The sequence below is a fragment of the Martes martes genome (assembly GCF_963455335.1).
Source record: "Martes martes genome assembly, chromosome: 11".
NCBI classification, from domain to species: Eukaryota; Metazoa; Chordata; class Mammalia; order Carnivora; family Mustelidae; genus Martes; species Martes martes.
This window is the reverse complement of record NC_137899.1, coordinates 93843313-93862699: the sequence shown is the minus strand read 5'-3', so window position 1 is coordinate 93862699 and position 19387 is coordinate 93843313. Positions and strand designations below refer to the sequence as shown.

Here is a 19387-nt window from a genome sequence, read left to right as displayed (position 1 = left end):
ACGAAGTGTCTGTGGTGAGCGAGGGATGGAGGAGAAGGATGCAGACGTTCCCGGAGGGGCCGGGTGGGGGCCGGGAGTGCAAGGCTATTGTCACTAGGCTAGGAAATGACAGCAGGCCACGGGGTTGAGAAGTAGTGTCTGATGTCCGAAGCCTCCGCCGGTGGGCCGGGCCTGGGGCACAGTGGAGGAGCGAGGTGGCACAGGCCGCAGTGATGGACGGCGAGGGGGTGGCAGGATGAGGGGAGTATTCCAGAAGACTGAGACCCAGCACCGAGAGCAAGGTGTTTGGCCGCATTGGTTTCTTCTAAGGCAACTCTGCCTGGCTTGTCAGTGGCCCTCTCCTCCCTCCCGCCTCCCTGGGCCTTCTGTACACATCTGTGTCCTGATTTCCTCCTCCTCGGGGAACTGGATGAGGCCCACCCTGACGGCCTCATTTTACCTCTCTAAAGATCCTGTCTCCAAATGCAGGTCCATTCTGAAGCACTGGGCTCAGCACCTCAACACAGGGGTGGGGGGCACAATTCAGCCCATAACAGAGGGTAACGAGGGGTAGCACTTAAACCTCTCAACCTCGAGGTTCTTGGGATGTGACAGAATAAGAAGTCCCATCCCCGGGTGTGTGTGGGGAGAAGCGGTGTGCTTGAGAGAGTGCCTGATTTTAGTTCGGGTTAGGACATAGGGATGCATGGGGAGGCTGAGCATGCGAGAGACCTCTGCCCGTCCTGGTCAGCGCTCAGGCCTCTCCCGAGCGGCAAGAAATGAGTGGGTGGCCCCCTCCTTACCATCTCTAATTTCAGTGCTTGTCCTTATCGGTTGACACTGAGTAAGTCAGATCACATTGCCACGACCAGTGTTTCCTTGGTTTGAAACAACCAGCCTCTAGGACAGAGAAGGAACTCGAACCCCTCCATAGCAGACTCTCATTATGGGATTTGTCCTGCTTCTGGGGTGGTAGGGGTAAGTCTAGCAGTCGGTCTGTACAACAGAAGGAAGGCACACTTGGTGATTTACTGAGATCAGTCTTTTCATATTCGGGGCGAAGTGAGACACTTGTGAAACAGCGTGGCGGGAGGTGTAGTCCTGCTCTCTAGAAGGCTCCCGTCAGCCATCTGCACAGTCGAAGACACAGTCCCCCACAGAAAGTCAGGGGCATGGTTGAACGACCTCAGGGCCCTGCCCATCTCTGGGTCCCGTGAAGGAAGTGGGAATAAAATGCTTCATTGTACTCAATGAAGACCAAGCTCAGAGACCATGAGCCTCAGTTTCAGGTGCAGAATTTGGTGTAGGTCCAAGAGGATCCCTGGCAATTTAGAATTCAGAAAATGGGCCCCAGAAGGAAAGACAGGTCTTTGAGCACACCTAAGCTTACCTTAGAGTCAGCCTAACCCCTCAGGGGCCCTAGAACTGGCTGGGAAGACCATGAGAACTATAGGGCAAGAAGAAACTTCCAGCCCACACTGCTGAGGACCACCGTCAACCTTGGGGCTGGGCCAGACCTGCCCCAACATCTAGATTAACAGGTGAAAGGGACCCCTTCTCCATACCAGGGGGCTAGTGCACAAATTCCTTAAAAACCATTCTCACAGAATTAACCCGAAGTACAGGTGCTTGCCTGTCTTCATGAAACTTGAAACTCAGACCACTTCAGTTAGAAAATTCATAGTCTAAAAGCTTTAGGTTGAATTGCCATAAAACCAGATAATGCGTTTAAATACACTCCAAAAAGAATACAAAACCCATCATTTTATTCTTTCAGCTTCCACATGAAAGCACTTAGCCGTTTGCTTGGTACTTAGTAGATGCTCCAAGCACGTTGGCATCACCAGCATTCTTGCTAGTTTTTCACTCTTAGCTGCCATAGAATAGGTTCTCCTTTCTCTCCAGGGTCGTCAGTCAGTAAGTGTTTATTCCGTGTGTGGAGTGTGGCCATTCTCAGTAGTCATTAACTCAGAAAGCAAGGATTCTCTGAGCGTGTCCAAGTTTGAAACATCGTTCGTGGAAAGGATGTTTGGGGATAGCCCACATACACCCGGTGGGCCCAAAATCTAGCACACCCATAGGATCCATTTGTAATCTTAAAGTAGTGGAAAATGAATATTTGTATTCAGTTATTACATTATTTGTAACATAAGTATTTAAAATTGAAATTTAAGTGCTGTTTTACTATTCTGAATGTTAGCATTGGAGGAAAAGTAAGTTTCATGAGAAGACAGAAGTGAATGAGAAACAGTGTGTAAATTCTGAGGGATACTCTATGGGGGATTTTCAAGAACTCAGCGTGGAATCCACTATGGCTTTCCTTTTCCTCCATGCTGGTGTCAGCAACATTTTTATACTTTACTTTCCCAACTAGGATTCTATTTTGATTCACGGATGCAATGGAGGAAGAGAATGAGGGAGAGAATTTTTATTTCATGTAACTGGGCAAGAGTGAGAAAAGCGAAAGGGAGGGTGAATCGGGAGGTTGAGGAGGCTGTATAGGCACGGTGAAGACTGCTAGTGATTAGCTCTTCACCTTGGCAGATGACCTGTCTGTCCTCTCTTAAAACTTCATCCTTACTCGTAAGACAGGGGCAGCAATCCTCTCTCCCTCTTGCAGTTGTTGTAGGACTGAGTGGAAGAGTGCTTGCAAACACCTGCCACAGTTCTCAACCAGTGTTAACCACGATTACTAATTACCACTAGTATTATTGTTCCCGTTACATGTGCAATCCCAGGGGGGACAAAGAGTGACGACAGGGACAAGGTGCTGGGTTGGCTCCTTCCTTGGCCGTCCCCTAGATGGCGCTGGTGCCCCAGAAGCGCGAGGAGTTGTCTTTGGTCAGAAGCTGCTATTTCATGTCCCCAGTCAGAAGCCACCCTGAAGGCCAAGAACGAGCCGTGAGGTTGGTTCAGCAGATCAGGGGTATGAGGAAAATACAGTGAGAGCTGTCACGTCTCTTGTGCTATGGAGAACCATTACCGGTCCTGCATGGGGGAAGGGAGCACAAGGCAGTGGGGGCAGTTCATCTGAATAAAGGGGACTCTTGCAAATGTAGACTAAAGTTAAGCTTCCCCCATTCTTAGTTACTGCATTAACGTTGTTCTCCCCGTCTCTCCGTTACCTTCTTCTCTTTCCCTACTGCCTCTGCCTTTTGCACGAACAGCGTCAAATCATGTTTCCAGAACATGGAGATTTGCAAGCGTCGGGTGAATATGTATGACACGGTGAACCAGAGCAAAACCCCCTTCATCACGCATGTGGCCCCCAGCACGTCCACCAACCTGACCATGACCTTCAACAACCAGCTGAACACTGTCCACAACCAGGTGAATGGGGAGCAAAGGGGAAGGCGGGCAGGGCTGACGGTGAGCATCAAGAATCGTATTTTTCCCCCGAAACCTAGTCAGGAGATCATATACAGGAGACACTGTCATACGCAGGATTCCTCTACTATGTCAGACAGTGTTTACTTCCAAACTTACTTCCTTTGAGAGAGCCAGGCACTCTGTATGGACTGCTGGTCCCACAGAAAGGTCCCAGAAAGGACTCTCTTGGGGTGCTCTTTCTGAGATGGTACCTCTTCGTGTTTCCCTCTGACCCAATGTGAGAATAACGTAAAGCCTCCTGCTCTAATGGCTTTGTGTCTGACATCTGCCCAGTAAAGAATTCGAGCCCGGGAAGGGACGCTGGCGATCATGCAGTATAGACCCCTCCCCCTTGTCCCCACACGACGGGGTCCATGTGATCTCCCAGGACAGATAAAACCCGTCCTTTCTCCAAGTCACAGGGAAAATCAGTTCATCAGTCTGTCACCAGAATCCCAGCAGCTGGAACCAGAAGGTTTTCTTCTCACACATTTCCAACTTTTTGCAAAAAATTAGCAGAACCCTGCACCTCACGCGTCATTTAAAATATGAATGATGCCCAGGAACTATTTACTGAGTAAGTAATCTGCAAATCCTAGTCCAGGTTGCCTCTGATATCTAAGAGAATTTTGCTTTTATTCCCAAATTCCGGTCTTCCCACTTTCCCCAAAGAACTAACTGTCCCTGGATTTCTTTTCAACCTTATCAAATCTGCAGTGGTCACAACACTCCTGTGTGTGTCTGCACACACCCCTCCAGAGGAAAAGAGTGTCTGCGTTCTAATCCTGAAATACGAACACCTCAGCTACCAGCGCCCCCTACCCCCCAGACTCCTCCTCCTCTCCTCCACCTCCCCGGTCTCTAGGCCAGTCCTGCAGCACACTAAGTTGCCGAGGCCCAGCTTTCCTTCCCTGCCCTCTGTCCCTCTGCCTATATCCAGGAGAGGCCACCTGGAGTCTGCCACCCCCGGGGCTATTGGTATTCTTAAGACTCTCCTTAGGGAGAAGAGCCAGGCCAAGACCTGATCCAAAGAAATGAACGTGCCTTCCCACCCCCAGCGCTCAGGCTGTGTCCACAGCCAGACCTATGAGCTGCTTGACAAAATACCACCATGGTTTTGTCCTTCATCACCAGAACCCCATCACATTAGCTGGCAGAAGGGGGGGGTTGTTTTAAGATTTTATTTATTTATTTGAGGAGAGAATGAGCGAGCGGGGGAAGGAGCTAGAGGGGGGACAGGCAGACTGCATGCTGAGGGTGGAGGCTGATGCGGGGCTCCAGCTCACGACCCCGAGATCGCAACCTGAGCCAAAACCAAGAGTCTGACCCTTAACCGACTGAGCCATGCAGGTGCCTCTGGATGGGTTAATAGGACAGAGAAGTTCGTTTAAATTGATAGGGGGGTTCAGTTTGGAGACAGGGGACGCAGGTGAGACCTTGAAGCGCAGAGGCGTGGAGAGAACGCTGTGGGCGGTAGGCTGTGTGTGAGTCAGCGGGACCCGCGCTCACACCATGCTCGCCCGCAGTGAGTGGACTCAGGCTGGTGCCGTGAGCACAGCGAGCAGAGGGAGATAAATTTGGAAGGGAGGGTTGGCCAAACCATGTGACAGGCGTGCCAGACTGAAGTGCGTGGACAGTGTTCATTAGACAGTAATTGGAGATTTGGGGGCAGAGGTGGTGACAGGCACAAGGTAGTCTTTTGGAAAGAATGTTCTAGTCTCAGCCCCAAGAAGAATTGGAAAGGGAAAGTGGAGGCCAGAACTCACTAAACAGAGCCCAGACAGCAGGAGAGAGACCCCCAGCTAAAGAAGTCGGGATTAAAAAGGTCCCATGGACGAGTTGAAGGAGGCAGCCACGGGAGGAGGAAACAGGAGAGTCCCCTCGTGGGAACCTGAAGCATGTTGGTCCCCAAGGAGGGAAGCCCAGGGGACAGTGGGAAATGTGTATGGGGAGGGGCCTCCAGGACAGGTGGGGCCGCAGAGAGAACAGAGAGGAAACACAGGGCATGTCATCGGTAATGAAACACAGATGCTCGCACACACGCAATCCACATGTATTCCCGGTCATGCTACCTGGAGGCTCAAAACAGCCACTTACTGTGCCAACATGTATCTTAAAATCCAAACATGTATGCCACCTAATGTAGTGATTACTTTCAAACAGATTAATTTGCTTTGCACAAAAGTTCACCATAAAGTCTAAGTATTTACACAAAAAAAATATAAAATGAATTGGGGTTTTTTTGGTAAAATGAGATTTTATCCTTCTTATCAATTTTGAGATACATACATATCTTCTTAAAATTCTGTTTCTACGTGGGTCCAAGATACCCTTGTGGCTCTTGCCTCTTTACCCTTCAGTCCACGGAAGCTCTAGCAGCAAAACTTGTAAGCCATGTTGACTCTGAGGACACCGGCGCCCTCCTCCTCCTAGCGTGTGCAGGATCAGCCTGAAGACGGCTGAGACGGGGCAAAGCCAGAGAATTTCCAGTTCAGAACTGAGTTTCCGTGCTTCATTCTCAAATGATGTCTCTTTCTGAAAGACACAGGAGAGAGGACATAATTTCAGAGTTTATGTAACTCCTCTCCACTTAAATTCTCCTGACCCACCGGCACTCTCCTCTCTGGCTTCCAGCCTTCGGAGCCGAACACTAGAGTAAGAATGCCCCAAACTCAAACAGGAAGCCCCAGGCTCAGTGTGTCCCTCTCCCTGGCTGTTTCTAGAGCGTGTTAATTTGCAGTTACGTGCTCTGCAGCCGTCTGAGCAGCTCTGTAAGCAGTACTCGCCTTGGGCCTGAGCAGGAGGGTCCCCTTCCGAGGCCCACCACAGCCTTCCTCGGTGTGTGTGTGCGTGCTTCCGTGCCTTCCCCTGTGCCTGCAGGTGGCCTCCTCCTGGCTTCATCCTCCCGAGTACAGACTGTGCCACCAGCCCCAAGGGAAGGGGCGTGTGAACAGAGCTGGCACGTGTGAGCTGGCAGGTCCGCATACGGGCACCCAGAGCACCCAAGTTGTGGGACGGAGCTGGGGCAGGAAGAGAAGGCAGGCGGGAGGTCAGCCCTCATCTCCTCCCCTGCCCCCTCCCGTTCCTCACCCCATCACCATGTTCCAGTGCAGAACCCAGGGAATCGAAGAGTCCTGAACTCAAACCTGGCCTTCTAGATAGTTGTGAAGTACATTTGTCAAAGCGGAAAGGCAGAACATAAATAGTTCCTGGCCTGGTTTTTAACTTTGCAATTTTTAGACCTCCGTTGTGCAAGCTTCCGTGTGCCCTCTCGTCCGAGCCCCGCCAGTGTTAGGAATTGGCGTGAGTGGAAGCACCAAAGGTGATTCTGTTGTGGCCGCAGGTGCCGGCTTCTCCCTGGGACTTCAGCAGTGTCTCTACCCCTCTCTGTTTTCGCTTTTTTGCTCTTGGTTTTTATTCGTTTGCTCTTCTTTTGAGTTCATTTATTTGCTTTAAACTCGTAGCTCCCAGCATACCACCTCCCTCATTTTTTATTTTTGTTTATTTTTGTTTAATCCCCATCACTCCTTTAGGCTCCCACCTCCACCAGTGCCACTCTTTCCTTAGCCAATCCCGAAGTCTCCATACTAAACTACCAATCTGCACTCTACCAGCCCTCAGCGGCGTCCATGGCCGCAGTGGCCCAGCGGAGCATGCCGCTGCAGACGGGAACAGCCCAGATCTGTGCCCGGCCCGACCCCTTCCAGCAAGCTCTCATCGTGTGTCCGCCCGGCTTCCAAGGTGAGGACCAGCAGACGCGGCCCCTCACCTGCTTCTACCGTGGGACCTCCGGGGCCCTGGTACCCGCAGTTTCCTGGCATCACTGAACTTGAGGGCCCCCTCCTGCTTTCAACCAGCCTAGAAACAAGAGGACTTAAGCCTCAGCACCAAGTTGTTTTTCTCCCCACGTGCTGGTGTTTTGGTCCCTGGCCAGCTGTCTGTAAAGGGGCGTGTTGTCTGCACTTCTGTTGTTAGGCTGATGTCAGCTTACGTTTCGTCCGATAAAATATCCTCTGGGCGGGTTATCCGGAGAGAGTTGCCACTCCGCCAGCCAGTGCAGCCTCCGTTCTAATGCAAAACACAAATCTCCCTGAAAAGTACCTCCCAGGCTGGTCCCCCAACTGATTCATGAGCCACGCACCCCAACGCTCTTCTGAGAGCTCTAAGAAGCCAGAGTTGACGGTGCACAAGGTTACCGTGTATGCAGAAATCTCAGGTGTTTATTTCCGCTCCCCTCACTGTGTACACTGTGTGTAGTGGCTCAATTTCAGAGTCGGTGCCTTTCCAGTGTCGATGCCGTTCCAGTGGATTCGTACACTCTTCCCGACACCCCTGGCTCTGACAGACCCCAAGTGTATTTACATGTTAGAAGCCATTTTTCTGCTGTGATTTGTTGGTATAACTGTTCCCCTTCAGGCTTTTACAGACTCCTTAATTTGACCTTCTGATCTCTGAAAATGTTCAAAGTTGGGTTTTCTGTGGCTTTTAAAATTTTTAAGTTAGAAACTAAAGGGGAGACTTGCAAAGGACCAAGTGACAGCTGGTGAGGACTGGAGTCGGGGGGAGAGGAGACCTGACCAGCTGACTAGGAAGGTTCTCCACATCCAGCGGTTTCCGACCCCCCAACAACCCCTCTCTCCCTTGCCCGGGTCTGGAACAGGATTGCAGGCCTCGCCCTCGAAGCACGCTGGCTATTCTGTGCGAATGGAGAACGCCGTGCCCATCGTCACTCAAGCCCCAGGAGCGCAACCTCTTCAGATCCAACCAGGTCTGCTCGCCCAGGTAATTCTTTCTTCATTATTACTCGTACTGCCATTATCCGTGTTAATGTTGTTCACAAAAGAGATAGATCTCCACTAATTCCTTCTTTGGCGATGAGTTAGGCGCTTTGACTCATTAGAATAGATCAGTAATATTCTGAATGATCCCCAGGTGAATCACCTTCCTACGTATCTTGCTTATAATTCCACAAAGAAATTTAGACACAGGGAGAGTCTGGGGAAATTATTATTACTATAGTAGCTTTATAATGCAAATTAATATGGGAGACATAGGTTTTAATCCTAACTCTGCTAATAACTTTGTGACCTAAGGCAAGTCAGTTAACATTTCTTTGCCTTGAATTTCTTTCTTATAAAATAGAAATGAGGGACGCCTGGGTGGCTCAGTTGGTTAAGCAGCTGCTTTCGGCTCAGGTCATGATCCCAGCGTCCTGGGATCGAGTCCCACATCGGGCTCCTTGCTCGGCGGGGAGCCTGCTTCTCCCTCTGCCTCTGTCTGCCAGTGCTCACTCTCTCTCTCGGTCTCTCTCTCTGACAAATAAATAAATTAAAAAAAAAAAAATTAAAATAGAAATGATTTTTTAGAGCCAAAAAGAGCCTTGGAGATTATCTCCTTATTTCATACGGAGCTGAAAAACCAGGATCACAGAAGCTGTGAGCTGGAACCTTCCTTATCTGTTCACATAGGTACTCCGAAGGTAGAATGAGAACACAGAGGTGAAAGTGGTTGAAAATGTGTAACATGTTGTGGAAATTTAAGGCAACAGAGTGACGCAGTGATAATAGTCATCCATCTTTAATGGCACTCAAACAAATACATCATCATTATGCCAGACACTTTATAGTTGTTAATTGATTTAATCCCCACAACAGCATGATAAGTAAGGTATCTGTCTCCAGGTGACAAATAGAGAAAACAGGCACAATCCCTGCCTCAGAGTCCCATGGCCATCAGGTGAGAGACTCAGGACACAAACCCTTCTACAGGATCGTTTCCATCATCGGGCAGCAATGACTGCTTAACCTAAAAGCTGTTAGTTCAGAAGCACATTAATTTGTAAATAAAGTAGGTTCCCAAAGCCTATTCTCAGTGTGTTCCTACAGACACTTTATATATGGTATATTCTGTTGAATAGAAGTTTCTGGGCTTAATTTTAATGTAGCGGAATTGCAGGGATGTGTTTGGGCTCCCTACTCAGTTGGCCTTTCTCGTGGCCCGCTGTCTTAATTGTTAAAGCTGACACCCTTCTTGCTGTCTGGAAAGCCTCGTTCCCATTTTGTTCTTCAAAATTTCCTTGTCAGCCTCGTCCTTCACTTCCCATATGAACTTAACCACAGTCTTACAAACAAAACAATCACTGGCTCAGAGTTACACAGCATTTAGCAACTGTCATTACAAAACAAAAGGCCCTGAACTGTATTTGCTGGACTTGGGTTAAATTTTGTATTTACCTGAGGAAAAGCTGACATCCTTCGGTCATTTCATGCACAAAATACAGCATAGCTGTATATTTATCTTTTATTCTTTTCATTAAAAGTTTCCTTTTTTTGGAATAATTCCTAAATATTTAGCAGGTTTTGTCACTATTAATAATTTTATTAATTTTCTTTTCTGATTATTTGTTTTTGGTTTCCAGGATGAAACCTGTTGGCTCTACTGAGTTTGTTATATCTAGCAGTCCTTTTTTTTTTTTAAGATTCTATTTTTTTATTTGAGAGAGAATGCATGTGTGCATGTGTGCACACGAGCAGGAGGAGGGGCAGAAGGAGAGGGAGAAGCAAACTCCCCGCTGACCAGGGAGCCTGACACAGAGCTCGATCCCAGGACCCTGAGATCATGACTGGAGCCACCCAGGTGCCCTATCTAGCAGTCCTTCTAAACTCTGAGTAGTTCTGGTTGTTTCTGTGAATTCCCGTGGATTTCTTATGGATTCTACCTTCTTACTAGCTTTGTTTCCTCCTCTACAATCCTCCTTCCACTGTGTGGCAGCGCCTCAGAGCCATGTTCAACAACAGTGTGGACGCTGGACATCCTTGACTGGTACCTAACTTTAGAGGAGGTTCTTCTGTTTGCCATACTTTGTTTGCCATTGGTATTTGACAGAAACTTTATCAAGCTTGCTTCCTTTTGAATGGAGTTATATCACATGTTCTTTATGCATTTATTAAAATACTTGTGTTTTTTGGGTGCCTGGGTGGCTCAGTGGGTTGGGCCTCTGCCTTCGGCTCAGGTCATGATCTCAGGGTCCTGGGATCGAGTCCCGCATCGGGCTCTCTGCTCAGCGGGGAGCCTGCTTCCCTCTCTCTCTCTGCCTGCCTCTCTGCCTACTTGTGATCTCTGTCAAATTAAAAAAAAAAAAATCTTTAAAAAAAAAATACTTGTGTTTTTTGTTCATTCATCTGCTAATATGACAAGCTGCATTAAAAGGTTTTTAATGTTAAACTGTCCTTGTATTTCTGAGATGAGCTTCATTTGATCACGTGTGTTTGATACGCATTTATGCTTTACAATACTGGATTGTTTGTAAATACTGTGGTTAGTGTTTTTCATCTATATTCAGAAGTGAGAAGTCACCTATAATTTCTTTCTCTTATAAAATCCTTATCTAATTTGAGCTTCGAGGTCATCCCAGTCTCATACAGTATGTTGGATATTATTACCCCCTTCTGTGTTCGGGAAAAACTTATTTAAGGTGGATATTTATCATTCTTCATCTCTGTTCTTATATCCAAAATGACACTGCAGTGACCACTGACAACAGTTTCTGACGGCCTACAGAGTTGTGTTGCTGAGTTTATAAACAGAGAACCTTCCATATTTAAAGTAGGCCTTCTACTTCTGCCTCTCTCACCAGCCCTCATAGCTTCCTTTTGCTCACACAGTTTGGTAGAAGGGAGTTTGGAAAAGGCCAAGAAAGATCAAGAGAAAGAACTATAAGCTCACTCCAGGGACCAACTATCTTGTTCATATTTTCTCTGATTGGCAGAAATCCAGACCAGCTTCCCAGTGCTCCTCCTCTGTGAGCCAAAACCTATAGAACTTGCACATACTTACAGATTTTTTGTTTGTTTGCCCACTTAACCCTGGCAAGCCAGAAATCATTTCTGAAAGAAATAATAATTAGCATTCTTATTAGCTAACCTAGTCATTCTTCATTATTCAGTTTGGGGAAAACCAGTAGGCTCAGCATTTCTGAATTTGTTTGTCCTTTAATCATAGCAGGGAAGAGCTTTCCCTTTGCCTACTTGAAAGAGAGTCCCTAGAGTGCTGTAAATCTCCAAGTGGATTTAACCTAAAGCTCTAATTGGGAGAGGGAACAAAAAATACATGTACAAAGAGTTTAGTCTCTACAGTGTTTATAACACGGAACTACTAGGGGCAATTTGAATGTTCATCATAGATTTGTTAAATAAATTGATGTGTGTGCATAAAATGGAACACCATGTAGCCATTAAAAAGGACACAATAGGGGCACCTAGATGGCTCAGTCAGTTAAGCGTCTGCCTTCCGCTCAGGTCATGATCCTGGAGCCCCGGGATTGAGCCCTGAGCCAGGCTCCCCGCCCAGCGGGGAGTCTGCTTCTCCCTCTACCCTTCAACCCGCTCATGCACTCTCTCTCAAATCAAATCTTTAAAAAAAAAAAAAAACACAGTAGACCAATGTGTCTCGACATGCAAAGATTTCTTATATTAGGTTAAAAAAAACTTCCTGTACTATCCAGTGTCACCGTGTGTCTTTCTGTCCATTTGTTGTTTTCTGTTCACTTAATCCATGGCAGAATGTCAGCCTAGAAAGGTAGAGCTCTCCTGGTATTTTTAATTGGTGCCTTCAAAGGATGAAAGTAAGCTAACTTATAAAACTTGTTTGGTGGTTTTTTTAAAAAGCAGTAACTAAACATTTAAACTAGCACCTTCCTGTTCCTCCGGGTAAATTTCTAGGTATCAGGCAGAGGCTTCCCAAATACTATTCCTTACCTTAAGTATATCCAGCAAGTGGGTATCACTGTTTTTACAAATATTTAAACCTTTCCAAGGATTGTATTTGTGAAAGTTTAGAGATGGAGTCTTCTCAGTCCATTCCTCACATTCGTTTTGTTCGCTTTGCTTTTCCTCCCCACCTTCCAGCAGCTTCTCACATCCTTCAAAGGGAGACCGTCTCTTGGGGAGGGGGGGCGGGGGGGGGCCAAGGACGTGTGCACAGAAGGCCAGAGTGAACTCACACCCTCTTGTGTCAGTGATCTGGGAGTGATCTGAGAGTGGTCTTCCCAGACTCTTACCAGTACAGCCTTGTTGGTACCGTGCAAAGGCGGCTGGCACCTCTGTCCTCTCAGGCCTCAAGCCAGAGCTCGCACCCAGACCACCATCAGAAATTGGGAACGAGTGCGTAAAGACAGAGAGGCGGGAAATACAGGACTCAGATGAGACAGTATTGAGTTTATCTCACTTTTCAAATGGCGGGGTCCAAAACCCTTTTCGACTTGTTCCAACAAGGCTGGAACAGGAATTCGGAGCTCTCTCTCACCCCCCCCCCACCCCCCAACCCCTGTCCAAAATATGGAGATTCATTAAAGACTACAGCCTTTCACGACTAAGGTGCCTTCTAGCCAGTCAAGTCCTGTCACCTGAATCCCTTTAAATGCTTCCCTAAGGACAAACAGTTGGCTGGAACTTCTTAAACTGTCCAAAATCTAAAACTTCACTGCTTCTCACTCAAAACCTCCTCTAGTAACATTTTTAGCAATGCATCTGTCTAACCTTTCTGTCTTGCTCTCTGCTTCTGTCTTGCTTGGCATCTGAATTGTTCATGAATAAGGAAGGCTTTTCCATGCTACTTTCATGCATTTACCACGAGTCCCTGATCTTCAATAGAGGCATCATTTCAGTGTATCCTTTCTATGAAGAGAAGTAGTGTGCTGGCTGAGGGCAGGAGCTCTGGGATTTGATTGCCTACAAGTCAGAGGCCAGTCTCACCACCTGCCAGCTATATGACTTTAGGGAAGTTATTTTTAATTTAATTTTTCTTTCAAAATAATACATGCACCTAATTTTTAAAGTTGAATGAATCCACAAACTTACAAGAAAATAGTATCCTGCTCTATCCCATCCCCAATTTCCAATCCCCCCAAAATAACTTTTCACTGTTTTGTCATTTAACTCCAAGTTTCTAAATAGCATGCTTAAACTACTTTTTTCTGACATTTCCATTTTGGAATTTCTGTCTTACGTGGAAGATGAAGACTTAGCCCCCAAACCACCCCATCCCCACAGCACCTGCCCAGTCATGCGCTCTCCCTCTCCCTCTGTCTCTCTCTCTCTCTCTTCCATTCTCCCGTTCTTCCCATGGAAGTTTCTTATTCAACCACTCTGCATTATGTACATAACTATTATCTTCAGCATTATATACTGTTCTCCGCTGAGCTTCATAATATATTTTGATTCTATTCCTTTCCTATGCAGCTTGTTTGTCCTGGAGTTAATGATGGTTTCATTTTTCCATTGGCTTAGTTTCCTCCCTCTTAAGACTCTCCTTGTCCACAGTGGTCTGAAATTTTGTGACTACATGCTTCCTCATGGGTCTTTTTCCATACATTGTCTTGGACTCTGTTTGCCCTTTCAGTCTGAAAGTTTTTTATTTTTCCTTGAAGTTTTTCCCCTCCATTGTCTCTCTCTCTTCTTTCAGTATGGAACGCTTCAAGAATGTGCATGGCATCCTTGTGCAGGGGCCGCGCTCGTCTTCTCCATATTGTTCCAACTTCAGTATGTGTGCCGCCGAAGCCAGCACTTTCTCTGATTCCTCTCTGTGAAATTCTTATTAATTGGATGTTGGTGCTTTTGAATTAATCTAAAGATTTTCATCTTTTATTCTCTCTACATATATTGTATCTGTGCTTCTTTCCAAGAGATCTTTCTCAGCTTTTTCTAAAAACCTTCTATGGAATTAACTTCTGTTACAGTTCTCATTTCTAAGAACTCTTTCTTATTCTCTGAATACAGATATGGACAAATAGATATATATTCCTGTATATGATCTTGTCTCATGTGTGTATGTGTGTATAATTCTTTTAACTCTGTGAGGGACAGTTTAAGTTTTTGGGAATTTTCTTCTGATTTCTATACTATTTTTGTTTCCTCTGAGTTTCTTGTTTTAGACTCATGTTAGAAGCTTCCTTTAATATCTGGTTGTCCTTGGCTGTTCATTCATACTAAGACTGAAGCACTAAAAAACTAAATTTGAAAGCTACAGGAGGGTGAGGACGGACTACTGAATGCGGGCTTCTCTCTAGTCTGATAAGGACTGAGCCCAGCATTTTCAGTGGCAGATTCCCTGATCCTCCAAAGTATCTGTAGTTTTTTCTCTTGGACGAGTCAGTTTTCCTAGAGAGAATCCTCCAGCCTCCTACTTCGGGTCTGCAAACTGAAAGGTAAAGGACTCTCACAGACTTGACCTTAGATAACTCAGTAACTGCCTGTCTGTTTTCCAGTTTCCAAGATTTTGTTAACTGTCGTCTCCTCTGTTGTCTTTCTCCTTACAGATCTCTATATTATTTATTCCTTCATTATCATTTCAGTTGGGTTTAGAGAAAGAAAGCAATAAATGTTTCATTTCCTACATTTCTGGCAGGTTGTTTAGCATCTCCGTAGTTCTGTTTATCCGTCTGAGAAATGGGGAGAAGTCCCTACCTCACAAAACTGATGTAGAAAGATGAAGTCAGAAACTTGAGGTGCCCGGGTGGTTCCACTGGTTGAGCGTCCGACTCTCGATTTCAGCTCAGGTCATGCTCTCACGGTCATGGGATCAAGCCCCACATTTGTTTGGCTCCAGACTCAACCAGAGTCTGCTTCCCTCTCCCCTGTTCCTGTCCTCTCTCTCAAATAAATAAATAAATAGATAGATAGATAGATAGATAGATAAATAAATAAATAACATCTTTAACACACGCACAAAAAGATGAAGTCTGAAACCTATCTGTGGTCTTAGCTCTGTGCTTGGCATACAGTATGCATCAAGAAGTATTCACTCTAGGGGCACCTGGGTGGGTCCATTGGTTAAGCTTAGTCTGCCTTTGGCTCAGGTCATGGTCCCAGGGTCCCGAGATCGAGCCCCACATCATGCTCCCTGCTCAGCCGGGAGCCTGCTTCTCCCTGTCCCTCTGCCCCTTCCCCTGCTCATGTGTATGAGCACGTGCTCTCTCTCTCGTTCACTCTCAAATGTATAAATAGAATCTTAAAAAAATATATTAGCTCTAATCTTATAAATTATAAAGTGGTACTAAAGTATAAGTTATAGAAGTGTACACAAGTAATCATAAAAGTGTGAAGTTCATTTCCCATGAGTTGAACCTGTCATTCAGTGGAAGTCAAATATAGCCTTTACCCTGTCTCTTTGAGGTAAAACGTTAACATCCATTTTGGGAAAGTAGGGGGAAAACGATGTCATTGGCTTAATATCAAGATTTATAATTCAGAAGTAATAGTCAAAACACATGCTTTTCCGTAAAGCTGAAATGAGCCCCCAAGTCAGTATAAACCTTACTGCCAACAAAATTATTACTCATTTAACTTTTTGAGCTTGAAACTGTTTCAGTCAATTAAATTACTTTTCTGCCGTGTCTGAATTCATTAAACGTAGAATATAGTTAACAATAATTAATTACCTTGGTAGATTTGCTTCTTTCATTTTATCAACAAACATTTATTAAGCACTTACTGTATAAACTGTGGTCCCTAAGTTTTTTACCTGTATCAAAACAGATCAGTAAGCAAACAGGCAGTGTAAAAAAGGTATGAGCGATCTCACTGGCCTCATCTGTACCTTGAAAAGGAGGGACCAGGTGAACCATCCACTCAGATCTAAAGTGTGGTTGTATCATTTTATACACATCATTGCTTATTAAGTTTTGATTCAAGTTCATGATTCATTTCCAGAAGTGCTTGTCTGTACATAAGAGCCAAAATGCACCTATTAAAGATGCAGTTAGTGGAGCACTGTATTCAAGAATTTATCCAATGTCAGTGATACCCGGCCCAATGGAAAGAACAACATGTAACTGAATCTTTAAATTCTTGACCTGCCCAAGAAGTATGTTACCTTAGCGGTGTTCTTTTAGGTGTCCAACTTTGGACAGCTGTGTTCAGTCTGAATCATTTACTAACCAAAGGCAAGCAGAAGAGTGACTGAAGATATAGGAAGTTCAGAACACCAGGCAAACACCCCCTACCCCCACCCACCAGTGACTCTATTCAAGGAAGAATCAGGAAAGTTCATTTTAGAGTTCTTAGAAAAAGCTTAAAATTTATGAAGAATCAAGCTGTGACTTGCTAACTACGTGTCATTTTGGCTTTGGTGGATCAGGGTAATTCTCAGTGACGGTTAAGGCCCCAGCTAAGAATTTTTTATTTAATGCTTGCTTGCTCTCGGACATGGGCAAGTGTCTGGTGATCTCAGAATTCTGTTACTTTAGGTTCAGAAAATAACACAAGTTGGAGGTCTAGATTCTAATTCCTAAACAAAAGGCAAAATAAAGGATATGAGATGGAAAACTTCCTGAGGGCAGAAAGTTACCTTTGTGTGGCCCAAGGCAGCTATTTCGGTCTCCTGCACATAGCTACGTGCCAGCACAAATCAGGAAGTGAACTTTGGGAAACCTTGAGCATTGTTCTTAGAGCGAATTTCTAAACAAATCATTCTTCCACACGAATAAATCCCTTCCATATGACTCTGTGCCCGTGTACTTACTATCTTCTGTGTAGGTCACCGATGTTCATTTGATCTCCCCTTAACTTAGTTTTCAAGGCCAAAGACTGGGGCTCCCCTTGAACACCCATCGCAGGGTCCAGCACAGCCCCGGGCCCAATCAGGACTTGACTCAGGCGGACAGACTGTGTGATAAACAAACATGTTGATGGCACACGTCCTCTGTTCTGCAGCAGGCCTGGCCAAGTGGGACCCAGCAAATCCTGCTTCCCCCGGCATGGCAGCAGCTGACCGGAGTGGCCACCCACACGTCCGTGCAGCACGCAACTGTCATTCCCGAGACCATGGCAGGCACCCAGCAGTTGGCCGACTGGAGGTAAGCATGAAAGCAGGCATATCTGGGACGGGAGGCATGCCCACTACTCACTCAGAGGGCTCCTGGCCAGGCCCATGCTGTCAGTTCCATGGCTTAGAGAGAACTATTTAAAGTAAAAGGAAGATTATGTGGAGTGTAATGAGAGTTCGTTTTTCAATAAATGTACCAGGACACAAGAAAATCAGCTTCATTACCTTAAGGTCAGTTGGCCGCCATCGACCCCAAATCCAGTTACATTGTTTGGTTACCCGTGTAATTCATGGACTTGCCTCCGGATGATTTTTGGTTTGTTTCTCAGAATTAAATTCCACTCCCAGAGAACAAAGATGTGTCAGCAGTGAAAGAATGCAGAAGGGAGTCCTTAAGGCTCCAAAGCAATTCTAGAAAGTGCTCTCAAGGTGTTTGGAGACATGGGCACACTGGAGTTGTATCTGACCTCTCGGGGGGAAAGCCTGACAGAATGGGGCTTTATTTGGAATGGTAAACTCTGGCATGTTTGCTGAATGTGTCTCTTCAGCTAGTAGTCAGATCTGATAGACCAAAGTCCATTTTCCACAGATGTCAGAGGCCCGCAGCTGACAGCCACCGGCCCACTGTACCCTGTATCTGATTCCAGCACCCCACCCATCCTATGCACTGGCTTTCTCACCAGCACCTTGCTCTGTTGTTTTTATGGCCACTTTCCACTTCTCCATCCCAACACTACCACTGCCCCCTTCACCGGAGCAGAGCCAAATGGCAATCCCCAGGTTGTTTCCAGCTTCCCACGGCCCTCTGGGCTCTCTCAGCCCAAACCTCAGGGCATCCCTCCACCTTCCGACAGACTCCATACCAACCGTGGAGCCTCCCTGAAGTTCCTTTTCGGATCCAAAAGGCTATGGTGAATGATGCCCTCTCAGTACAACAAAGAGACCTGGAGATAGAACCCTCCTCCCCACCCCTGCCCACCAGAAACAAGAGAGGACATAAGCTCTTTCTTGCAGCCCGGCTCACTTCCCACTGACAATGCCCACCAAGTCCATCCCCACTCACTGGAAGCACTTTCAAAGCAGCGGGTTCGGTTCTGGTTCTGCATGACCTGGGGCAAGTTACCTAACTTGAGCCTCAGTTTCTTCTTCAGTAAAGTGGGGATAATAATCCCTACTTCATAGAATTGCTAGGAGGTTTAAATTAAGATAAAATACAAAGCACTTGACCTGTATTTAACATGTATTAAACTAGCATCTGCTGCAGGCCAGGCAAAGAATAGATCTGTTACCTTCCCTTCCCCCATTCACACTGGCTGGTGCTGTGTGAGACTGTCTTCCCTCTCCAGCTCATGAGGAACAGCCACCAAGTGGAAAAGCTGTCTGACCAATTGGTTTTTTTCTCACCCCCTTTTCTCCTAAAAGACCACACATACATGCTGTACTACTTTTTCCTGTGTCTTTCAGCATTTATAGCCCATTTAATTTCAGCAAAACTCACATAGTCACTCATATAGATTTTCCTATTCCCGCTCCCTCCATAGCTCTTACCTGGTTACCACAGGAAAGGCTTAAAGCTGACACTTTGTTTCCAGTCTCTTCTCCATTTCATGTGTGGGCCAAAGAACATCCATAATCATGGCTAATAAACAAAAGAGAAGTACTGGTGCTAGACTTGTGTCAAAAGAATGCCATGTCTGTAGAAGAAACAGCAGCTACAAAGTCAAGAAGCCAAAACATCAGTTTCTAAGTGTAAATGTCCAAAAATGCTATCAAAATCTCTACAAGAGTGTCTACTTCCTTCCTTTTTTTTCCTATTCATCCTTTTCCCCAAGTTGCAAAGATGATTTTTATAATATCCTTAAAATTCAAGTAAATTCTCCTTCAACTTTTAATTCTATTAGGTGCTGAATGGGCTTTTATGGGCAAGTCTCTGAATTAATCACCACCTTTAATCTTTCTGTGGGAAAATAAGCCTTTGAGCTCCACGCAACCCAGATCATAAGAACTCTTGAAAGATAGCTCACTTTCAGGAAAATGGCTACCAGTAATACTTCTATCAACATGTATCTTACTGATTTTGACTTAGTACCAAATTCTGTACACATTTAATCAACCTTCAGTTAATCTAATTGTTCATTCAGCAAGCATGTAATTAATTGATCAGCTGCTACATGCCTGAGCATTGTGCTAGCCACAAGAGAATTCAAAAGAATGTTAA

The 19387-nt window shown here is 45.8% G+C and overlaps 1 protein-coding gene across 1 annotated transcript in view; it reads left to right on the top strand.

Moving 5' to 3' along the window:
• The window catches only part of HIPK2 (homeodomain interacting protein kinase 2), a gene marked incomplete at its 3' end in the record, with an annotated part of 181470 nt that overhangs the window by 126926 nt on the left and 35157 nt on the right, over positions 1-19387 (top strand). Inside the window, exons 7-10 of the mRNA XM_080818744.1 lie at positions 3147-3309; positions 6963-7089; positions 8009-8130; positions 17058-17200. Coding sequence (XP_080674870.1) covers positions 3147-3309; positions 6963-7089; positions 8009-8130; positions 17058-17200 — 555 coding nt within the window. The remainder of the gene's footprint in view (positions 1-3146; positions 3310-6962; positions 7090-8008; positions 8131-17057; positions 17201-19387) is intronic.